Genomic DNA, 21,602 nt, shown 5'->3' with positions numbered 1-21,602 from the left:
ATATTGCTAGTAATGGGACTGATAGTCCGCATTACTAACAATCCCTTCTCCCCCCAATTCAGAGCAGGTTAGCATATAGAAAATGTTATACGCCGTATAACTCAGAACAAGGAATTACATAGGAGTGATAAAATTTTCAATTCATAGTAGGCTAGTATATAGAAAATGTTATACGACCATATAACTCTACCAAATTTAGATACAACCTGCTCGCATAGTTTCTACATAAACTGTGTCAAATATAGAATCTAATAATGTAAAATTTGTCATTGACAAATAATTGACATATCAAACATTTTCTATACGCTAGCCCACTATGAATAAAAAAAAATAGCAACTGATGGTGTATCTTTTGTCTTCTTTTTACTAATTATATTTACATAAGAAGAAAGGAAGTAATGATTTACAGTTTTTATTTTATCATTCCTTCTATGTAATTCCTTGTTCTTAGTTTTCTATACACTAGCCTGCTATGAATTGGCAAAAATAACAACTGATGTTGTATCTTTCGTCCTCTTTTTATTAATTATATTTACATAAGAAGAAAGGAGACAACCATAATGATTTACAGTCTTTATTTTATTATTTCTTCTATGTAATCTGTCATTTTATCAAAGTCAGCAAATGCTGCGATCGACTTAACACGCGCATCGCGCATTTTTGTAGTTTAGAACGTGTTTTTTGTACTTGGTTATATATTGTGCGTGCTTAGAAAAAAAATAAATTATAACGTCTGTTTTAAATTAATATATTAAATTTATTGTAAGTGGAAAATTCGTTTTCCTTATTTAAAATGCCTGACATGAAATATATATTAGTTACTGGTGGAGTTATAAGCGGTATCGGAAAAGGCGTGATTGCCAGTTCTTTTGGCACGATTTTAAAGAGTTGTGGCATCGATGTGACTTCAATAAAAATTGATCCGTATATAAATATTGACGCTGGTACTTTCTCTCCTTACGAACATGGTAAGATAAATTTATCATTCATTAATATTTTTTAATTGTGTTGGTTATACTACGTGGTGGCGTGATACAGTCTATTTTTATTTTCTAGGTGAAGTTTACGTTTTAGACGACGGAGGCGAAGTCGACCTTGATCTTGGCAATTATGAGCGCTTCCTGGACATCACTCTACATAGAGACAACAATATTACGACGGGCAAAATATATCAGCAAGTTATTGAACGAGAGAGGCGTGGGGACTATCTTGGCAAAACAGTGCAAGGCAAGTACACCATTTATTTGATTTAAAATAGAACTAAATAAATAGATAAATAAGAACATTAATTAATAGAACCCTAAATATTTAGGTTATGAACGCCTTTAAAGGTGTACAAATTTATATTATTTTTCAATGTCGCAATAACTTTATTTTTATGAGTTCATTAGTAAGATGATCAACTTTGGTCATATGTAATTTTTTCGTGCCTTTTAAGTCAAAGCACCCTAAATATTTCTGTGTATTAGAATATTTTTATTCAGGTTACAGTGTCTCGGAAACAAGGCAACATATGAATAAATGTCATATGTTAAAGTTGGTGATTGAAATCTTTTAGTTTTAAACCTGATTAGTTAATAATGTGTCACAATCGATACTTAACTTGCTTTATCCTATCATCCCTCACTGGTGGCTCTCCAGTGCCTACCAATAGCACAGGTGCTCATTATTTCATTTTCACCTTAAAAAAACACATTCACAAGGACAAAATCACTAGCTATGTAGTTGAAACCCATATATTTTACAATTATATTTATATATGTAAAGTAATGATCCACACTAACACACATTATAATTCAGGTACTACATACCTGAATAAATAATGTGGATCAGTAAGAGAAAGTTGATTTGTTACAAGACTTTTTAAGTCTTAAGCTAAATTGAATTAAATCTAGATATGTAATTATTCTATAGTAATACATATTTAATTTATTAATTAGATTTTGATTAGATTTGGAATTCTAGATCATCAAAGTCATGTTGTATGCATTAATACATTATTATTATTTTGTAGTCTATTGACAATGGTTACCAAATTCATCAGGTTCACATAAAAAAGCAACACTTGTACATAAAATGACCTATGGTTTAATATCATAAAGAACATAATGGTATGAAGGTTTATATAATTTAAGAGTTCCAATTCCATTCATACTTTTGCATCCATGTCTTTGTCTAATTTTAAATGGATTTTGTTAATTATTTGATTACATACTTAAGTAATCTTACTTCCATGGTTATGATAAAGATGAATAATTGAAAACTATTAAGAAAATGATTTTAAAAATTTATTCTTTAGAGGAGTTATGGAGAACCAAAATATTAATAGAAGTTATCCAATGATTCAGTACATGTCTCCTTTTTAAAGGGCCAAGTCTTCTCCTTTCCACCCCAGAAATTAATCTTAAATACCTACCTACAGTTGAATTTCAATTATCGAAATATTTGATTATCTACACTTATTCTTCACAGCTTTAATTACAGATTTATAAATGGTATTATGTAATCCATTATTTTTCTAGCTTATAATATTTTTTTTATATCCTCTAAATGAAGTATGTAAAACATAATAGAAAATATTAAAATTTAATTATTGTTTGATTTGTCTTTGAAATTGATTATCCGGATTTTGGATTGTATGGACTTGGATAATGCAGATACTACTGTATATACCTGAGAAATATTTCTCTATGTAACTGACAATAAATTATGTTAATATATCTGTATAGCATTAAATATATTTAAATTCTCTTTCAGTTATTCCTCACATAACAGATTCTATACAGGAGTGGGTGCAGCGAGTTGCTCACATTCCTGTTACACCTGAAAACACCCCCCCTAAGGTGTGCATAGTGGAACTTGGTGGCACTATTGGGGACATAGAGGGCATGTCATTTGTAGAGGCATTCAGACAGTTCCAGTTTAGAGTTAAAAGAGAAAATTTCTGCTGTGCACATGTTTCTTTAGTGCCAATGGTTAGTGATTTTGTTGTGTATCTTATTAATATAATAAAATATTAATTAGACAATGTCTGCACATGGGAGATGTTTGAGAAAAATTTATATAATGGATTTTAATAAAAGCAATAGATACCAAAACAATCTTTTTGGAAATTTTGTCTGTCTCTCTGTAAGTTTGTTTCGATATCATGCAAAAATAACTGCATTCAATTGGATGTATATCTATTTTATCTCGATACACTATTTAGAGGGTTCTACTTCATTGGTTATCTTAATTCTGAAATCAAAGCATAGAAAGTAGTGGGCAAAAAGCTGTTCCTTGAATATTATTATTTATACAACTATTATGATTATGCTAAGTAGGAAAGACTATAGTTGATTATGTCCATGGTTCTGTTATATTTATAGATAATTGCTAACATTTTAACAGCAGGTAGGTCATCAGCTTATTTCCCATTTCAAGTGACATAAAACAAAAGTAGTTATTAGATATCAAAATTATTGTTATTTATAATTAATAATATTCAGCAAACAATACAATCATAATCTTTAATTATTTGGGAAATAATAAAATATACTGCTGATAAATACTTTAGCAGCAATTTGTTTAGGTATTTTTTACTAATGTTATTTATATTATTCTTTTAGCCAAAATCTACAGGTGAACCCAAAACTAAACCGACACAGTCATCGGTCCGCGAGTTACGCGGTTTAGGTTTATCGCCCGATTTAATACTCTGTCGATCTGAGAAACCTATCGATCATACAGTTAAGGAGAAAATATCCAATTTCTGCCATGTGGGCCCTGAACAGGTAGGTTTATTTATAATATATATCTATATATCTTCATGCTATCTTGTTTAGGACTAAGCTAACTGTACTACATATCAAACGCCTCTATTTTTATATCAGAAGCTTATTTCATCACTATACCCTTACTGCGTCAGCATTTATAACTTCTAATTTATACATCTATATAGGAGCCGAATTGTCAGATATTTTATGTATTATTTGTTCTTGAAATTTTACCATTACAAATAATATGATTAAAATATGATCAATGGCTTGCCTTGAATTACATAGTTATAAATACAGTACAATTAGTCAATGAAACATTGTTATGATATTAAATAAGACCAGTATTATGAAAATATATACTGAATTATAATTTAGCTGATAAAAAATAATAATTATACAAATACAACAATATGTTTTATAATTTTTAAATACAACAGACATATTATATATATATAAGTTTAAGTAAGTTTAAGATTGGAAAGGACAGGAGAGTGATGTAATGAGTAACAATATATTTTAATTTCAGGTAATTTGTATACATGATTTGAGTTCGGTGTATCATGTTCCATTGTTAATGGAAAATCAAGGTGTTGTACAATACCTGAATGAAAGGCTTCAGTTGAACATATCTATGCCTCGACCAGGCAGGTGAGTTACTGTTATAACTTTGCTGGTAATAAAGTACAATACTGCCCGTGCGTTTTGCTGGAATAAGGTGATAGTTTGGGTATTACTAGGTGTACTGATTCACGAGAATGAAAAGGCAGGCCAGTTAGCCCATCGTGATGCATTCCACAAGATGTAACCATAATGGTTTCCAGGGGGGACCACGTGGAGGTCGACATGGTTGGGCATATTACTAGTAATGGGGCTGGTAGTCTGCATTATTAACAATCCCTTCCCCCCTCCCCAACACGTGTTATGCTATAAAATACCTAGATTACACAAAGGGAAATTGGATGCGGGTACAAAATTTCCATAGTCTGCGCAGGTCCTATTTCTTGTCCTTGTGATTCTTGTTTCAAGTATTTCTTACACTTACTTATTAAATACATACAGATTAAATATTTAACGTATAAAATCGTTTATCGTGACTGATTTATTAACTATAAATATTTATGCTATAAACTTACAACCAAAAACTACAAAGTCTAGAAAGTTGAAATTTGGAATATAGCTTTCTTGTGTAACGTAAACATCTATTACAAAAAAAATCAACTTAAAGGAGAAATATAATACCACGCGAACGAAGCCGCGGGCAATAGCTAGTCTTAAAGAAATCAGTGTCCGAGAACAGATAATGTGAATTGACAAGTATATTATATTAAAAGGTTTCTTTACAATTTGTAACGCACACAAAGGCCGCTTCTATTGAATTTTATGTACGACAGTCCTTCTATGGCTTGATTTAATAAACATAGCTAATATAATAAAGCTAATATAATAATAAACCACGTTGTAACAGTTCGTACGTGTTATTTTTTATCCACTCATCGCAAATGCTACTAATGCGCTTTATTAAATTATAATTGAAATCCGAAACCAGTAATATGAAACTACACATACATTCTAAGAATGCTAATCAATTTATTCTTTTGTCACTTGCAAATGCCTACTAAATATTCATAATAGGCAAATTTATTGTTATTCAAGTAATGAGTTTAAATTGGACGATAGGTAGGCGTTTTAACAAACATGATTGATGAAGTACTATCTCTCCAATATAGTTGTTTTTGCACTATTATCGATTAGATTTTGACTAGAATTTATATATGTATATATACATATATATTTTTGCTTAGTGACATCATAATTTTATAGTGACATTTTAGTATTTACTTTTTAAGTATATAAAAAATATGGTTGCCATATACATATCATCATTATTTCAGTCATTATCTGTTCACTGCTGGACATAGTTCTATAAGTTGCAATAAGTAATGATCCTGAGCCACCTGCATCCACTGACTCCCTGCAATGCATTTGAGGTCGTCACTTAATCTAGCGGGAGGTCGTCCTACACTGTGTTTGCCCGTACGGAATTGCCACTCAAGAACCTTTTTTCCTTATCGGGAATATACACATACATATGTGTTTTTTCTTCATAATAAAGTTTATTTATTTTTTATTATAAATCAGATTTATGCAAAAATGGAGGAATCTCGCAAAGCGTGTCGATAATTTACGCAAAGAAGTCAACATAGCGTTAGTAGGAAAGTACACAAAACTGGAGGATAGCTACGCCAGTGTAACTAAGGCACTACAACACGCATGTATCGCCTCGGGATGTAAGCTGAATCTCACATATATTGAAGCAGTCAATTTAGAGAAGCAAATGAAAATCGACGACCCAGTTAACTACCATAAGGCATGGCAGGATCTCTGCAAGAGCGAGTAAGAATTGTTATTATTTTCTACCTTTTTACCTTTAATAGGTGACACACCGAAAGAAGGGCAAATTAAAGTACCTTTAATTGACAAGTTTGTATGAATAAATAACAAACAAAGACTTAGAATGACAAACAAACTGACTTTCCACTTAATAACCATATCCTGTAGATATGAACAGCTCTATGAATATATAAATTACTATACTAATCATAATAAAACAGTGATTGGCTTTTTTGTTTTAAAACAATATATATATATATATATATATATATATATATATATATATATATATATATATATATATATATATTGTCCAAGACCACTTTTTTTTTATTTGACTTATTTATTTCTTTATTTTAGTAGTAAAGAAACATGATTTTATTCATTGTAACTTTTGAAACAAATTTTTCGCGCTTTGTAGTGGCGTCATAGTTCCTGGTGGATTTGGTCAAAGAGGAATGGAGGGTAAAATCGAAGCTTGCCAATGGTGCCGTGAAACCCAGAAACCCATGCTTGGAATATGCTTAGGTTTACAAGCTGCTGTAATAGAATTTGCTAGGAATGTACTGGGTCTAAAGGGCGCTAACACAACAGAAGTTAACCCAGAATGTGAAGACAAACTGGTGATAGATATGCCTGAACATCATACCGGCAAACTAGGTGGTACCATGCGGCTGGGTAAAAGGAAAACGTACTTAGAACAAAGTGTTATCAGTAAGTATATGAACATTATGAATTCGTGCGTCTGCTGTAAAGCAATTGTCTTTGCATGGCTATGTTTCACTTTAAAGGGTGGGATACCGTATTGAAATTACAGGATACAGAGTCATAACACCTTGGTTTTTAGAAAGGCGAGACTCTGTTATGTCTATAGGCGACAGTTACTACTTTCCATCACGTGGGCTTTCAGCTTGTTTACTAAGTTGCATAAAAATACAATATCAAATACAAATGTAAAATATTTGAGATATTTTTTTTAGTATAAATAAAACAATCGCAAAACAACCTTCTTGTTAGATTACGTGGAAGTGTATACCATTCACAAGCACAGTATTAATGGTCTTATTCATTATTATAAACAATGTTTGATGATAGGCGACATTTATATTAAGTGGGTTTGTTTAGCTACAGTTCCCAGTAGTTTTTAATGTAATGACGACAAAGCAATGAAAACAATATTATGGATTATAAAATCTCCTTACATTGTTAGAATTTTTCGGTTTATTGTCTATTGTATTGATTATTTTTTACTATTCAACTACTGTTTTTGGTTTTTATTATCGCAATACAAAAGAGCATCGGTTATAATCATGGATAGGGTCATTTAAAAATCGACTTTTCCTTTTTTATTTAGTTCAGTAACAGATTGTACCAAACTTCAGAAAAATTATTACAAAATTTACAAGGCCCAATTTTTGTTCGAGTCAAAGCCTGAACTTTCTTCTTATTGAAAAACCCCAATGACATTAAGATTCCTGGAATTCTAATACTCAATTTGTAGAATTCCAACAAAAAAAAACGATATTTGTATTACTATTTTACAGCAAAAATAGGTAAGATGGTCATACTGTGATATCCACGTTACTTGTAAATTATTGATAAGGTTTTTAATTCCACTATTGAAACTTAGCGCGATGAAAAAATTTGCAAGTAATTGCCGAGGTTTCGATCCGGATTGCATCTTATATTACCTGCAAATATTTTAAGACCCGATAGTGTATTTAAACATATGTGTCAACAACGCTTAAGATTAAAATTGATTACTAAAAAAGTTTCGAGTTAAAAAAAATATACCTGCAATATTTTATTGTAACTTAATCATAACGACTTCGTGTAATTTAGTTGAGGATACTCGACTAGTTTCGTGATCATTTTGGACATTAAATTAACTAATATAATGTGTGTAATAGTAATACACGTAATTGTGTATCTTGAAACAAGTCATGCTCACTATAATGTCCAGATTGGTAGAGGCGTTGTGTGTCGGCCGGGACGTTGGGCTACCTACATATATATGATTGAACACAACGATGGCTGGTTCATCCGTCATATTTGTGAACGGGTATTCCTAGTAAAAACTGGTCTGTTCAAGAATACTATGATTGATAATAATATTTTAACTCGTTCACGTTCTTATTGTAAACTCAACTTCTATTTAAAAAAAAACAACAGCTGAGTTTCTTGTCCGTTCTTCTCAGCCTATATTGAATTCCGAACTAGGTGGCAGATTCATAAAATATGACTATTAAAAAATGCTTATTACAAATATGCGTACTAAAAATATTTTTATTTATTTATGTTACAAAATTAACGATAAATTTTTCTCAAATTTAGCACGATTGTATAACAAAGAAGTAATAGAGGAACGCCACAGACATCGCTACGAAGTGAATCCCGAGTATATAGAGAGGCTCGAAGCGGCTGGACTTCGGTTTGTTGGTAAAGACGAGACCAAGACACGTATGGAGGTCGCAGTGGTTGACTCTCACCCCTACTACGTCGCTGTGCAGTTTCACCCTGAATATTTGTCAAGACCACTCTCACCGAGTCCACCTTTCTTAGGGTTAGTTTGGATTAAATTTGTGTATTTTTAATATTATTGGCATTTATAATAATTATAACCCTTATACATACAAATGTACCTTTTGACGTGCGCACCTTTAGGGTATGTTATCCTAAATAGTGAGCTAAGCCAGTTATAATCTGTGCTTTTTTCCATATGATTTAGGAAAAAAAGGATCTTTAGTCTGTGTCAATAGAACTTCTATTGATACAGACCAAAGATAGAATAAAAATAATTGCCCCAACCATAAGACAATCTGCTGATATACAATAATAAAACAGTAAATTGATTAATTGCTTAAATATTACAATTTGTTATTATTTTCACTTAGTTACCTTTTTATTAAGTTTTATTGAAACGGACTAAATGTCTATATATGTAACTTCTTTACTTACTTTTTTAATATTATTACAGATATGGGTTTAGATTGGATCTCTATTTATTGTAAAAAGTAAATATGTTTATTTATGTTCACAGATTAATATTAGCTTCGCTTGGGAAACTTAAAAGCTACTTATCTAAAGGCTGTCGATTCAGCCCTCGGAACCAGTCCGATGTTAGTTCAGGTCAGTTGCAATTTCTAATCCATTTGAATATACTTTTTTATATGAATTCTAAAAGACCAAAAAAAGTTAAAAGGTACACATAATACAACTCATTTCTCATACCCAGCTGAGTTTGTTAGGTATCTAGGAGTGAGGGCCTGAAAGCAATGCTATTAACGCATTGCTTTCATCTGTTGAGTTATACAATATGAATGATTTTATGAATCGGAGATAATATTGTGTTCCACAAAAAAAAAAAACTTTAATTCTGGAAAAACCATTGATTTGACTTAAAAACTAAATTACTGTACTGATTTTGATAAAATTTCTATGGGACAAATCTGTAAGTACATTTTTTCCGATAAAAATACTAATTTTCCAAATCGGTTTACAACTAACGTTGTTATGAGGTAACAAACATAAAAAAGTAAAAGTAATAGGAGATAAATATAACTTGCCTATAATTGGGCATTTCATTTAGATGCTGATCTAGTCGGCTGGGTCACATCTGAGTGAACTGCTTAAATTAATTTGCTTTTCTTTTTTACTAACATAGTTTGTAAGAAAACTGTTACTAACAAAATGGACCAAATTGTAGTCTGAGTAATAAAGTATATTATAGTATTATTATTATAAAAAATGTAACTGAATTGAGAATCTCCTTTTTCAAATTGGTTAAAAAACATTTGTTGATATGATTCTCTAGGTTCTCCTAATGAAAAGATTAAATTATTTTGATATTTATATGATTTTATTAATGTTAATTATAATGTATCTATTGCAGACGAGGAAGATATACTAACTTTGATAGAAGACAAATCAATTATTGAAAATGGTAAACCAGTGAATGGTGTAAAGAATGATTAGAATAATGAAACTTCTACTTTATATTAAAATTTATATAAATATATTTTTATTGATTATATATATTCGGAGCTGATTATTATTATTATGAATGTGTATGAGATATGTGTAAAAAAAAAACTGATAACGTACATATGTACGTATTTATATAAAAATGCCAAATGTTATGCCTAAAAAAGGATTTTGGTATTGGAATGTTCTTTTGAGCTATATTCTTACGGTTTTTGATGAAATTGGGTAATATATTATTTGGTGAATTTCTAAGGATATGATTTTGCTTAAAATAATATCAGAAATCAGTTTCCGTTTGTAATAGAATGTAAGGATTTGCTGTTTGCTAGATTGTTGAATATTTCTTTGCTATTTGTAAGTTATGTATGGATAGTTCTTGTCTCTCAATAAGTTAAAATAGTCGTGGAATTTTATATTTATTATCTTATCATTTGTATTACATTTCATACAAAGCAAAATCTGTTTTCTTCTCAAGCAATTTACTGCTCCTTTATATTACAATTTTTTTTAATGGTTGAAAATTGAAATAGGAAGGAATTGAAGGGATAACCCTTTTTTGCGCTATCATATATACTGCCTACCGTATAGTCTGCGGTATATACTGGCGGGCCCCAGTAACTGATGATAAGTGAGCATCAAATAGGTCGGATGATCCATCGTGACGAATTCAACAATAATTAACTGTGGTTTCCAGGGGCAACAGTGTGGAAGTCAACTTGATTAGTTATAATCTGTCAGGTCACACTGTTCCTTCTTATTATAACTTCTTGTACCATGTTTCAAATACCATGGGCATCACATAGAATACTGCCGTGTCCATAGCATCCCCCATACGTTGTCATACCCGAGGACAAAGTTATCACGCCTTTGTACCCAGTAATTTCATTGCCCTATCCCACCATTATTTATTAATGTAATGTATTAATGAACAATTCAATTGTAAGACTTACTGCTATATGTAACAAATATCTGTACTTTATAAGTACAGAAAAGTATTTTTAAAATTTTTCTCTTTTATGATGTCTATTGTAGATTGTCTGTAACATTGTGACATTAAAGCATGTATAGATAGGTAGATATAAGTTTTGGCCATCTTGACAATATCGTGTCCCTGTTGTATAGGATATTACGGCGTCACAACTCATAAATTTACGGCTTTAATCTGTTATGCCACGACAACAAATATCAGTCATCTGAGCTAGTTTCAAGTAAAAGTGACGGTTATACCAAATGACTAAAGAATATATTGATGGAGCATCGAGTGTCAAAAACAGATCAAAATTTAGTTAGTCAAATGTCAGTTTGCTTTACTGAATTATTATATTTAATATTTAATAATCTATAAGCGCGCCATTTTTTTCAGTGTTGCAAGTTATTGGATTCAAAAATTCCTAGATTGGTTAATTTTTTAATAGATTTTCCTATATCAGGTTGATATTTCGCGTTGCTGCAAGACCATTTCGATTGCCATTTCGTCCGTGCACGTTTTGTGACACGTGTTTCTCTTCTTCAGGCAAATTATTAGATCGTTACTCGTTAAATAGCCAGTGATATGAACTGATGCAAAATAACACCTAGTTGAGTAGAATATTCACTTGGTCTCTGGATAAATACTTAGTCCCGTCACATGTGTATTAGAACTTTGTAGTAGATACTTCCTAGTCAGTATAATTCAGCATAATACAAATATGTTAATATTTTTATACTTTTATAAGTATAGTCAGCAACAAATGTAAATGACTAAATTGTATAAAGATACTATATGTAGTTCTTATCGTAGAGTTTTCACTTTCATAGACTTTTGTGGCTGACTGTTCAAACAACTCGTAACTCAAAGTTAAGAATGTATTATTATACCTTCGTTTATGGCATATTTTATAGATTTATGGGGTTAATTTTTTTTTTCTGAAAAGCTTCGTAAATTTATATTTTCTTCTAGTGATATTACTTTTGAACATTACGCTGAATGGATTAAACTGGTTTTGTAATAAACATCTTAATTTGATACCTGAAGAGACGATATGTAAGATGAAATCTGCAGATCTTTGGATATCTCTTTCTTATAACTTGAAGATTGCATAGTTGTTAAAATCATTTAAAGCAGGTGTCATAAAATTTTGTTCTGAAACTCCTGTTTTATTGAATCAATTGTAAATACAGTGGATTTCATTTATTACGACCTTGGTTGTAGCGACCATTTATCTATAGCGACGTTAAATCTAAGTCCCTTGAGTTTAAAGCATGTTTTAGTACAAAATTCATGTAACTATAGTGACTTTAGAGCCGCTTTAACGCTAAGTTCGGGTGTGGCGACTATTTTTAATGATTAGATGAATAGATGAATTTCATTTGTAACAAATTCCTAGAACTCCCATGCAGATATTGCGACCGAAGTTGGCCGCCAAAGAGACACCAAGAGGTCTTTCTTTCACAAACATTTCTAACCTTTTGTTTACATCCACAAAGACGGTCAGCAAGTATGGAGACCTTTATTTATTGTTTATAGATATCAGTTCAATTATAAAGTGATATTCTGAGTAGCAACTGAGTTTAGTAAACTTTTGAATAAGTATGACTACCTCGACGCACATTCACTGTTAAAGAAAAGGCGGAAATCATTTCAAAATAAAAAAAACTGTGAAAACTACTGATTTGTGCGAATAAAAAATTATACATCTCTACGTGTCTGTATCTTTTTACCTTTGCCTGTAACGACTTCCGGATATAACGACATGAATAGAGTGGTCTCTTTATCGTCGTTATACCCGAAATCCACTGTATATGTATTATGTTGTTTATATATATATATATATATATATATATATATATATATATATATATATATATATATATATATATATATATATATATATATATGTGTGCAGGTTTATTATTTATGTATTATTATTATATTTTATATATGTAGGTGTACACAATGTTATTGGAATATAGCTATGGAACTTTGTGTTTAATTTTAACTAGGAGTTATTAAGTTTTATCTTTAAGTGCAGAGTTTTTACCCTTGAACATCCTATAGTTTTCTTTCAGTGTCTCAACGGTTGACTGTAAGAGATCCTTCCATGGAATAAGTTCGTTATTGTATATTAAATCTTTTTAATGCGTCCTGTGTAAAATCTGTACAATAAAGATTTTACACACACTAAGGTCGTCTAGCTATTTGTCAATAAAATTTAAATTTTACGTTGTTTATGGTAAAATATATTTTACAATGTCATTGGCAGCGGTAATTTTTCCCACTGTGGGTTCATGGCTTTATCTTCTATTAAATGTATTTTGTTAGTACACAGTTTATTTGCATTGTTGAAATTTAAATCGCAAGTCTTTCATCTTGGATCGATTCTGTTGTATATAATTAGTGATGATTTCTAAAGTTCTCTTAAAAAGTGTACAATTTTTAATTATATATTTTGTGGAATTTATTATTGTACCTATATGCCATTTTTTATTTAATATAATTGCAGAGTTACGCATTAGCTATCAATATTTGATTTTTATATAATAGTTATTTAGAATCTAAGCATATTCTTAAGTATTCAAGGTATTAAGATCCTGGTTAAATATCTAGATCAAATGTCAAGTATTTTTCGCATTTCAAAAGTAGCTTGGTCATTAACATCGTTACGTTATCAACACTTGCCAAGTGCGTAATATTTATGGCAGATGCAAACATTTTGAAACGATTGCAAAGCAAGCAGATATATCTTTTCTCAACTCTATTACATATTCTACGCATACTATGAAAAACTAGTCTAAAAAGTATCATCTATTTAATGTAAGTAATGCTTGTGGAAGTAACTTGAATATGAATTATGACAATTGCCCCATGTAAAATTTATAAATTAAATATGTTCTAACTTTAAAATGTATTAGTCATTAGTGTAAATGTATTCAAAATGATATTTTAAACAATGTTTATTTTCTATACAGAATGAAATTTAATTCATTGGTATTCTTTTAAGTGTTTTTTTAGAGAGTTTTTAAAGAATATCTTTTTTTAAAAAAAAAAATTGGGTTATAAGCATAAAAAACAATTTTTATCTTCCATATTAATTCGACAACTGGGTTCGCCTTGTTAGTATAGGAGGTTCAAAATTATTTACATTCCTTTGATTTTTATTTTATTCTGTATTACTGAGACTGGCAAGCTGACCTTACACCTCTTGCTCAAGTGTTGCCATTTGGCTCTCAATTAAAATAATTTGTAAGTGTATGTAGATAAAAAGTATGCATTTCCATTGACATATAACAAATTGTAATTATAACCTTGAATGTAGTGAAATTGGTAATCCTTATTTAATTAAAAAATATTATTTAAATGTTTACTATATAAACTTTAAATAAAGTTGTTATTGCTTGTTTAGTAAGTAAACCTCAAATTATAATTTACACCATTATTATCTAATAGTAATTGGGTATATGATTATCTAATAAAAACGTATTGTAAAGATTGTTCCAAAAATTTTACTGGCAACATTTGTATATTTTTCAATGTTAATTTAAGAAGTCCTCTTATATTGAAATAAAACGTTATCACAATGGAATTAATATTAAACGTTTAAGGAAATTGTGTATACCTATAGAATCTTTAAGAGAAAACCTTAATAGTTACCAAACTTTTAATGGTATTTTGTCTACCACTTCTTTATTTGTTATTAATGTTTTAGGATAGTAACCAGCCACTTTTTAAATGATAATGATTCAGAAATATTGAAAATTGTATAAATATTTTTTTAAATTTACAAATAATTTATGTGCTGCCAGTAATATAAGGTAATAAACGCTCTTATTTTGCATTTAAACAAATTTAAGTTTAATTTGTCTCCGCAAGGTTTACGGTGCTGGAAGGGTAAGAAAGTAAGGAATTTGAGAATCATAGCAATTTATATTTAAAAGCAGCCCAAAATAGGTTTAAGTATATCTCAGTCTCACATTTATTGTCACTCATGAGGCTTACTTTACTAAATTAAATGTTAGTAATTTTAGTATGATTAGTTATATTAATTTGTTATTATATAAATCTCATTTCAATCTCTTTACAACAACTTTTTTTCGAATAACTTTTTCTATAATTTTGTGTAATGTATACTTGCTGGATATATGTGACTAATATTTAAATCTCAATTTATTTTATTCATCATGATTAGTCAGGATCAAAATTTTAGTTCATCTTCAACATCTATACAATATTTTTATGAAACTCTGTAAACATATTTGAAATAATATTTTCAGTTAATACAAGACTGTTTGCAACTAAAACTCAAATAGTTTGTACAACCATAATTATACAACAGTTTCAATGTGTTTATAATGAGAATTGTTTACAACTATATACAACTATACAAGCACGATACTTATTGGAACTTATTTTTTTTTTTATGCATTCTCGATTATATCTAAATTACACAATGTTGTGATGTTAATATAATAATAATGGTGATTTTATGGCTGTTGTAGTTACAAACAAAGAGTATATATTTTTATTGGCAAAATTTTGTAAAATATAGAGAGTAGTATGTAATCGGTATATGAATTGGAATCATGCAAAAAATTCCGTTTCGAGTACGACTGTATATGACATTCAAAACATTAATTTGTAAATTTAACATCTGATGTGAACACAAATTATAAATCCTGCTTAGAGTTATCGCACACTTATCCACGCGGAACGAATCAAAAACGAGACCAATTCTAATAAGTGTTTTAATTTGATAATTTAGCGAAATACTATTTTAGGGACCATTATAAACTAAATCTATAATAATTTTGACTTAAATGTCTTAGAAAATTAATTCATATTGGTCTTAATAATAAAGATTTCACTGAATAAGATAGAAATTTTATTTTTGTGTTTGAGGTTTCACACGATTTCATACAATTAATTTTAAAATTCTATTCTTTCGGTTCTTCTGGCGTATTCTGCTTGGATAGATGTGCGGCTACTTTTAATATCAAAGATTATGACATTTAAGGTAATGGATGTTTATTATCCTTGCTTAAGTGAGTGAAAATTTTGTACATAGGTAAAATAGATGTCTTAAATCGGCACATAGGAAACTTTATTTACTAAATCACGCGAGCAAAGTCACGAGATACAGCATACATAAATAAATATCTCTATCGCGTCGGTTTATCCTCATTCATCCGGTCAGTAATATTTTAAATAGTGTAGGTATTGTCGATTTATTAAATAATTTACTTGTGTGCATGCTACGTGTCAGAGTTAATTTTCAATATTCGTACAGAAATATTATACCTACTGATTGAGTGTGCATTCCATACACTTTTTTTAAAATGCAGTTGTTATAATTTTTAATAAATGTCTATTCAGTAAAAAAATCTTGATTACTCGTTTTATTTAATGAAACTACGCTAATCTGCTACGTTAATTATTAATACCATCTATTATGTGACTTATATATTTCGTAGGTTTAAGATTATATTCTACAGAAAAGGAACGTCTGAGTATAAAAGTGATAATATAAGATGAGAATTACGAACTCTACCAATTGCAAAAGAATCATCAAAATCAGTTCAAGTTTTGTTAAGATATCGCAGAAAATAGACAAAAAATACAGGTGAATAAAGACCTTTTTTGAAGTCGTTTAGAAAACGAATTATATCTTTGATCTCTGTCATATTAATAAAAAATATCCCCCTTCCCGTATAGTCCTAGCATAGAATATGCCATACCTTCTTTCCCTGTGGGTGTCGTACGAGGCGACTAAGGGATGGGCAACAACGTCCCTCTTAAAACTACTGAAAGCCTAATTGCAGTTACCAACACGCCTGCCAAGCATGACAACAACTGGCAAAATTTCCCTTCTAGGGAAGGCTTATGTTCAGCAGTGAACAGTTAAGAGCTGATATATGATATGATGATAATAGTGATATAAATTATCACCTGAAACGACCTGTGCTATGGAAGTCCATATTAGAATCTGATGATAGAAACGGAGATGAAGTCAGGAAATATTCGAGGTGTTATTTATTACCTTTGACCTTTTCCACAACAAATTTGTCCATGTGGCCGAAATAAAAAGTCAAAGAGTAGTCTATATCTCCTTCTCTTAACTACGTGTATAACAAATTTTATAGTAAATAAATGATTGGTTAAAGTAAAAACTCTTTCATAATTATAATATTAGTAAGGATAGGTAATAATATGGTAAAGTAATAGGAATAATAGGGGGAAAGGGACTGTTAGTAATAAAGATCAATGGCATCATTGCTAGCAAGACCTGTCAGGTCGACCTCCACGCGGTTCCCCCTGAAAACCATTGTGACTAATACTTGTTGCATTCGTCATGATGGGCTAACAGATCTGCTTTCATGCTCATCTATCATCCCTCAATGGTGTCCTGCCAGTGTATACGGATAGTGTAGGCGGGGTTACTATTCCATTGTCATCCAATAAAAAATTCGGTATGATAGGGAAAAATTTTGACACTTCGAGTCGTATCTAACAGGCACAATCTTTATCTATGTTTCGAGTAAAATATATGACATTGACAGTTTTCCGATAATGTTGCCATATCATAAATCTTACCCTTTTTAATTATGTCTATATTATTTCCCAATCATTCAATATAAATAAATAAATATCCCAGTCATGCGAAGACAACGGCGGGTAAAGATTAGTTTTAAATAATCTTATTTGTTTGATATGTCCATTTTTGGATTTATGTAATTAATTGAAGAATACATTATTCATAATATAGTAATAATATATCAGTCGTTACTTATTATAATTAATAATATCTTAATGTTATAAATAACGACTGAAAATCAAAAGTGTTATCCCTAGTATAGTAATTGATGTCGTTGTGTCAGTAGTGATAGTCGGCATTTTGTATTCCTATATTACTAATAATATTGAAAGAATATAAAGACTACGTATGTTTAAAAATAGATTTATGGTACCCAATCCCACTTTATCATTAACTCTAAAACCTTTTGGTTGGACAGATTTCAATGAAATTTGCTACACGAATAGGTTATATCTCATCTTGACAGATAGAATACTTTACATATTGATTTACTCGGCCAAAGCTGCGGTAAACATCTAGTTAATAATATCAATATGTTTTAACTAGATTACTAAACATAAAAATATTAGCTAAGTAAATTGATTTAGTTATCGATTTGTATTTAATAATGTAATGTTTTATTCTTTTTACTTTGTGTTGTTCGGGTAATGGGTAATAAAAGATTTGAGCTGTCAACATTCAGATTTGCGTTGTTGTTCTCCTAGGGAGCTCGTGAAAATAGATTTTGATTTTTAAATGAGTTTAATATAAATTTTATCATTTTTATAAAAATAATTCGCTGTTGTAAAGTGCAGGTCTATAATACCTATATTTAATAAATTACGCAACCATGAGTTACCGCCGCGGACCATGACATGAGTACTTTAATGTAATTTTAATTTATTTGTGAAGAAGTCCTATCGCGATGGTGTTCGAATCGATTGTAGTGGACGTGCTGAACAGGTTCCTGGGGGACTACGTGGAGAACCTGAACAGATCTCAGCTCAAATTAGGAATATGGGGAGGTGAGTCCCCGGCATGATGTCATACCTGCATTATAATTTATGCCTACATTATATACACAAATATTCAATATTGATTGTATTTCAGGTGATGTCGTGTTAGAAAATTTGATATTAAAACAGAATGCTCTAGAAGAACTTAATATACCTGTTCAGACAGTTTATGGCCACTTGGGTGAGTGTTTTATGATAACAATAAATAATAGGTTTACAGCTTAATCAACATAAACAATGATACATTGTGAGGTGACAGGATACTAATAGTTATTTCCAGTTTAAATCTAGATTAAAATGAATTTAAGCACCTTACCATGTTAGGCATTCAAATTTAAATAAAAAAAAAAAAATTCTTTTTATCTGGATTAATGCCAGTAATAATACCAATTTTTTGTTTGCTATTTTTACAGAGCAAACAAGAAAACTAATAATCATTTATTTTATGTATATTAAATTTTGTTTTAGTTAATTTTCCTTAACTAATGCATGTGATATTAGTAAATTATTTTCTATGAGATTTGATTTAGACGTTAAATATTTTTAGGAATAAATAGGTTAATTTTACATTACATTTCACATAACATGATATGAATATTAAAAAAATCTACTTTATTCAACTGTAAAATTAATTGTTTTCCATAAGCTGTAAAAGTGTTCCTAATATTTTTGTGGCATATTTTTGCATTAATAAAGTTTATTTTTATTTATACAACTTATATTTTTACTTCTCAAGGATGAAAAGGAGTGACACAATGTATTTTAGACATGCCCCAACTTTCTTTCACCTGTATTATAAATATACACATAAAACAGCTATACCATTAGGAGAGAACAATAGGTCTTCTATTTAAGGATTTTGGTAGCACATTTGTATGCATAGACAGAAGTCTTGAGGGTGATATAATAAATGTGTTGTTGGAATCAAGATTAGTTGTATGAAACTATACTGTAATTAAAATTATGAATTTAATATTATAACAATAATTAAATATTTACTTATTACTGATAACATAGCTTTCTATGGGTGATCAAATTTTTAAAATCTATTGTGTAGTTTTTGAATTTATCCATTACAAATAAACAATTGATACTTTCTTTTTTATAATATTAACATAAATATGTATGTTTACAGACTTCCTATACACACACCACCTGTAGATTAATGTAAATAATAATGAATAAACTGAAACATAACAGAAAGTTATACATGAAATATTAATTGTATATACTGTTTTCTGTTTTTGATTTTGTGGAGAGGACTTTCTACAAAAATCATCCACATTAGTCACATTAACAGATTTCTTCCTGCTGCCAAACTGGTGTTCTCACTTAGGTGTGTTCTGGTTTAAGGGCTGGGATATAGCATTCAAATTATTGGGCATGGAGATGGATCTTATTTCTACTATACCATACCACTCTTACAAACTAATAATGGTACATAAATCCATCCACAGTACTACATGAGCAGTTGCAGTAACACTTGACAAACAAGCTGAGAACACACTGATTGAAAAGTGAAAACTGTTGCCAATAGATTCATATCTTCATATCTAGCTCTCAGCTTGTTTGTCAAGTTATACAAAAATTCAACAAAGAATTATCAATAGCCTCACAATAGGGGGAGGCCTCTGTTTAGTACTAGACAGAAAATATTTATACACAACCCGGTCATCATAATATTTACAATTTTTTTTTTTAATTTAAATATTAAAGAGTATGTAGTTATTTGGACGTGATTTTCCTGAAACTTGTAGAAACTACTACAATGCCTCTTGAACAATCTCTCTTCTATTCATGTCGCATTTTTACAAAGTAGGCAGTGAGACACAAGTGCCAAATATCTATATCTTGATATATAAGTTGATGAACAACAGGAATGCAAAATGTATGCAATTGTATAGCAATGCTTTTAATTTTTCCGAATATCGTGAAATTCGTGAACGTTCAGGAAAATTATAAAAGCACCTGATATATTTTGCTCTTCTGTTTTGTTTGCCTATATCGTGACGGTCAAAACTTACGATATCGTGTCGTGCTACGGTAAATAATAACAGCTCCCTTTCTTGGCATGGCAACCAGCCGCAGTTACGCAAGGTTACCACTACACCACTTAGCATATATTCAGTATAGACAGCAGAGTAGCATATAATTGTGACACCGTAATAAAGTTCAGAGCGGTGACATCATGCCCTCAAATTAGACTGTTTGATTGTGTTAGTGAGTCAGACGGGATCTGAAGGTCATTAGTTGACCTCCGTTTACACTGCCTATCATGCACCGAATATCTAAAATACCTATATTCTTATCTTACAACTTACCCGTTAAGTATATTTTTGTTTTACTTAATTTTTGAACAGACTTTCAAAAAGATGATGCTAAATTTGGCTGTATTTTTTGTGTTTTTAACGCAATATTTTAATGTATCTTTATTTAATGAAATGGGTTTCAAGACGATCTCATACATATTATATTAAAAAATATTTAATTATTTTGACATTAATTATTAACTAGCTGAGTCAATATTGAGTTCTATTTAATACGGTAATTGACCTATCACGATCATTAATTAAAAAAATTAGATAAATCTCCTTCCGTACTTGTGCGATACGCTTACCAACTTACCAACTGCGCTTGTTTTCGTCTGCCATTAAATTTGGTGCATTGTGACCTAGATTCAGAACTTGTTTCATTTGGGGTAATAGGTATATAATTGTTGCATATCTATTTCAAAATCTAGGTCTTCTTGATATTTTATGTTATTAACCATTAACCCTCTTATTCATAAAAACGTCAACCTCCATAAACCTACTTTAGCCATTGTTTTGCGTTTTCTTTTGTGCTGAATTCTTAGTATAAAAACAGTGAAAAAACACTTCAATAGCTAAAATATGTTTGTATGTTTT

General features: G+C 30.1%; 2 protein-coding genes across 3 annotated transcripts in view; both read left to right on the top strand.

The window, feature by feature from the left end:
- The first annotated feature begins 621 nt into the window (after nucleotides 1-621).
- Nucleotides 622-16,494, top strand: LOC113515598 (CTP synthase). The gene is made up of 10 exons (XM_026899859.3): nucleotides 622-968; nucleotides 1,057-1,227; nucleotides 2,758-2,975; nucleotides 3,609-3,773; nucleotides 4,285-4,406; nucleotides 5,898-6,152; nucleotides 6,571-6,863; nucleotides 8,484-8,712; nucleotides 9,190-9,278; nucleotides 10,042-16,494. The coding sequence occupies exons 1-10, from the start codon at nucleotides 794-796 to the stop codon at nucleotides 10,122-10,124; spliced, it is 1,800 nt and encodes a 599-aa protein (XP_026755660.1). The 5' UTR covers nucleotides 622-793; the 3' UTR covers nucleotides 10,125-16,494.
- A 1,882-nt stretch (nucleotides 16,495-18,376) lies between these two features.
- The window catches only part of LOC113515600 (intermembrane lipid transfer protein Vps13), a 55,023-nt gene continuing 51,797 nt past the window's right edge, over nucleotides 18,377-21,602 (top strand). For both annotated transcript variants that reach the window (XM_052893215.1, XM_052893214.1), the window contains exons 1-2: nucleotides 18,377-18,705; nucleotides 18,791-18,877. In XM_052893215.1, the coding sequence (XP_052749175.1) occupies nucleotides 18,606-18,705; nucleotides 18,791-18,877 (187 nt within the window). In that variant the 5' untranslated portion in view covers nucleotides 18,377-18,605. The remainder of the gene's footprint in view (nucleotides 18,706-18,790; nucleotides 18,878-21,602) is intronic.

Source organism: Galleria mellonella, unplaced genomic scaffold, assembly GCF_026898425.1.
Source record: "Galleria mellonella isolate WM207_F2 unplaced genomic scaffold, CSIRO_AGI_GalMel_v1 utg173, whole genome shotgun sequence".
NCBI classification, from domain to species: Eukaryota; Metazoa; Arthropoda; class Insecta; order Lepidoptera; family Pyralidae; genus Galleria; species Galleria mellonella.
This window is presented reverse-complemented; position numbering and strand designations above follow the sequence as displayed.

Coding starts and splice junctions, on each gene's coding strand:
- LOC113515598 (XM_026899859.3), top strand. CDS start 794: ATGCCTGACATGAAATATATATTAGTTACTGGTGGAGTTATAAGCGGT. Junction 6,153..6,570: donor CAGGATCTCTGCAAGAGCGA/GTAAGAATTGTT, acceptor CGCGCTTTGTAG/TGGCGTCATAGTTCCTGGTG. Junction 6,864..8,483: donor CTTAGAACAAAGTGTTATCA/GTAAGTATATGA, acceptor TCTCAAATTTAG/CACGATTGTATAACAAAGAA.